The following is a 2,556-nucleotide window of genomic DNA, read 5'->3' as shown; positions in this document are numbered from 1 at the left end:
CTCTCTCTCCATCCCCCCTCTCTCGCTGTCTCCCTCCATTTCAGCCACTATTGCCCTCTCAGCAATCTGATCACCCAAGCACTTTACTCCCCCCTCCTTTGTCCGTCTGTCTTTCTCTCCTTTACCCTCATGTCTCTATCCCCGACTGGCTGCTGCGGCCAGACATCAAGGTCAAATCCATCCCTCTTTTCCTCCCTCCCTCTCTTCCTCTGTCTTTCTTTTTTCTCCCTCCATTGACTCTACATTTCCTGTGCTCTGTCGCTATTCTCAAATTTCTGTCTCTGCCCGTCTAGCCAGATTTATTTTTGTTATTTCCTCTCCTTGTTTCGGTTACAAGTGTAAGTTATGGACCAAAAATAGTCTCTTTTTTTTATTATAATGTTTGTTAAACAATGTCTTCAAAAGTAAATTAAAATGATCTTCAAAGTGACAAAATTGAAGAACAATGAATTATAGGTAAAAGGTGAACCAGATAAGATAAAAACAAAAGAATAGATAAAAGAAGTCTATAAATCAAAGTCAGTTCAAAGAAAAGTTTTTAAAGATTTCCAGTGTGATGACGTTAGCATTAACAGAATACAAGTCATCTACAAAAACTGCATCCCGCCCATAATAAAAATCACTAACAACTTAGAATTATCATAAAAAATGGTGAATGGGATGATATGATCTGAAGAAGAGCAATTTTATTTTCAACAGTGTTGTTTTCTTTTAATCAGGCCTCTGGGAACATGGCAGAAAGCTCTCAAATTGCGGATTAATTGTACTTTTAGTATTTATTAGAGATGTAAGCAAATATGAATACAGTATTTGGGTACTAACAGAGAATATGCTCTGAACATATACATACAGCATCCAAATATTTCCAAAATACACTTTATTTATGTAGTACTTTGAACAATGTTACAAAGTGCTTTACAAATAGAAATAAAACCAGACAAGATAGATACAATGGGAATAAGGTCAATAAGCACAGAGGAAGTAAAGACAATGAAATAAATAAGAATAAAAACGGTTTAAATAAAGAAATATATCAACAAACATTTCCAAAAGAGATTTAAAAGATTTTTGTTCATAAATCAGTTTGGAAGTTACAGAAAAAAAGATCCTTTATAACATAAAGGGTTAGATAAAGACTTTTTCTCTATCTATAAAAATAATCCAGCAGTGTTAGGAACTGCTAGTAGCCAAAGCAGCATAGGCTACAGGCTACAAACACAGAGCTGCTTTAAGTTCAATATTCAGACATTCATTGTAGTTTATCATAAATAACTTTTTATTCCTTATTGTCAGTCAGAAAACAACTAAACACAGAGAATGAAGCAGTCTAAGCCTGGCAGGTACAAACCAAAATGAACAGATACAAATAGTAGACACATATTTTTGAGTACACAATATTGTCCATTACACACACTGTAAACAGCGCTACTGTATTCCATTAAATAGGTGCAGACATGATTTCTCAACCATCAAGTCATCTGTTATGATAAAAAAAACCCTTTTCTTTTAGTGGTAGAAATAAAAATGCCACCACAGCTGACCTCTACTCTTTATGCAATCACTCTAAATTCGGAAAATGTTCAAGTGATTGAACTGGACACGCGTAAATTGTGGAGCTATTACTAAGATCTGAGAAAGGTACAGCACGGACTAGAACAGGCAGCAATGTTCAGACTGGGGTGATATGGTCTGACAGTGATGGAAATGTTCTGTCTCTACTGTCTGGCAAGGTAACCATTGGGCTTCTGCCCCAACCTGATGTCACTCCGGTCAGGCAACTGAGTCCCGGCACCCGTGGGTCCCTCTGCCAGTGCCATTGAGTTTTTTTAATGTTATTCTGTCACTTTGTACCCCGAAGGGCCTCCCATCTGCTCAGACTGATATTCTTTGTACAGGGAAGGAGAGATAGAGGAGGAGAAGAAGGTGAAATGAGTCACAACTGGGTGTCTTGAAATGTCAAGTTGGAGACAGCAACTTTCTTTTTAATTGATGGATAAAGTTTCCTTTCCTCTCCTCTCTTCTCCTCTCCAGTCAGGACTATCAACATGGGATTTTCCAGTCAATCGGTTTTAAGGAGTTTCATGACTTCCTGACCGCTCCTGAAAGCAGCACCAAGGAGGAGAAAGACACACTACGAGACAAAGGTCAGAGAAATACTCGATCACAGTCACAAAGATTGATAAAGATTCACCCGTTGGCGGACTGGTTGACCAATCAACCAGAAGAATCTATTTAAAGATTGTTCTCTTCCTCCCCTTTCATCTGTAACAGCCTCCTTTTAAACTCTGTTCAGGTATAGAAGCTTTGAAGATTGCTACCAAACGTTACGCACGCAAACAGAATAAATGGGTCAAAAACCGCTTCCTTAAAAGTAAGTACCCTTCAACCACTTCATGCAGTATGTGTTCCTGTGTTTTTGTCCTCCACAGTCCAGTTCTATAGCAATCAGCACTCTCTTTAACAAGATGAGATTCATGCACTCCATTAGACACACAATAAGCCTCTCAGACACCGTATTGTGTTCCAGGGTACTGAGTGTAGTGTGTGTGTGTGTGT

General features: G+C 38.3%; 2 protein-coding genes across 3 annotated transcripts in view; one reads left to right on the top strand and one right to left on the bottom strand.

Annotated features, from left to right (window-relative positions):
* Positions 1-2,457, top strand: part of LOC118343034 (tRNA dimethylallyltransferase-like) — a 7,241-nt gene extending 4,784 nt beyond the window's left edge. For both annotated transcript variants that reach the window (XM_035681752.1, XM_035681753.1), the window contains exons 5-6: positions 2,032-2,144; positions 2,294-2,457. In XM_035681752.1, the coding sequence (XP_035537645.1) occupies positions 2,032-2,144; positions 2,294-2,442 (262 nt within the window). In that variant the 3' untranslated portion in view covers positions 2,443-2,457. The remainder of the gene's footprint in view (positions 1-2,031; positions 2,145-2,293) is intronic.
* The window catches only part of LOC118343216 (tRNA dimethylallyltransferase-like), a 33,258-nt gene that overhangs the window by 18,142 nt on the left and 12,560 nt on the right, over positions 1-2,556 (bottom strand). The gene's annotated exons all lie outside the window — the stretch shown is intronic.

This window comes from Morone saxatilis, unplaced genomic scaffold (genome assembly GCF_004916995.1).
Source record: "Morone saxatilis isolate NCDOM2014 unplaced genomic scaffold, NCSU_SB_2.0 Contig9, whole genome shotgun sequence".
NCBI lineage: Eukaryota > Metazoa > Chordata > Actinopteri > Moronidae > Morone > Morone saxatilis.
This window is presented reverse-complemented; position numbering and strand designations above follow the sequence as displayed.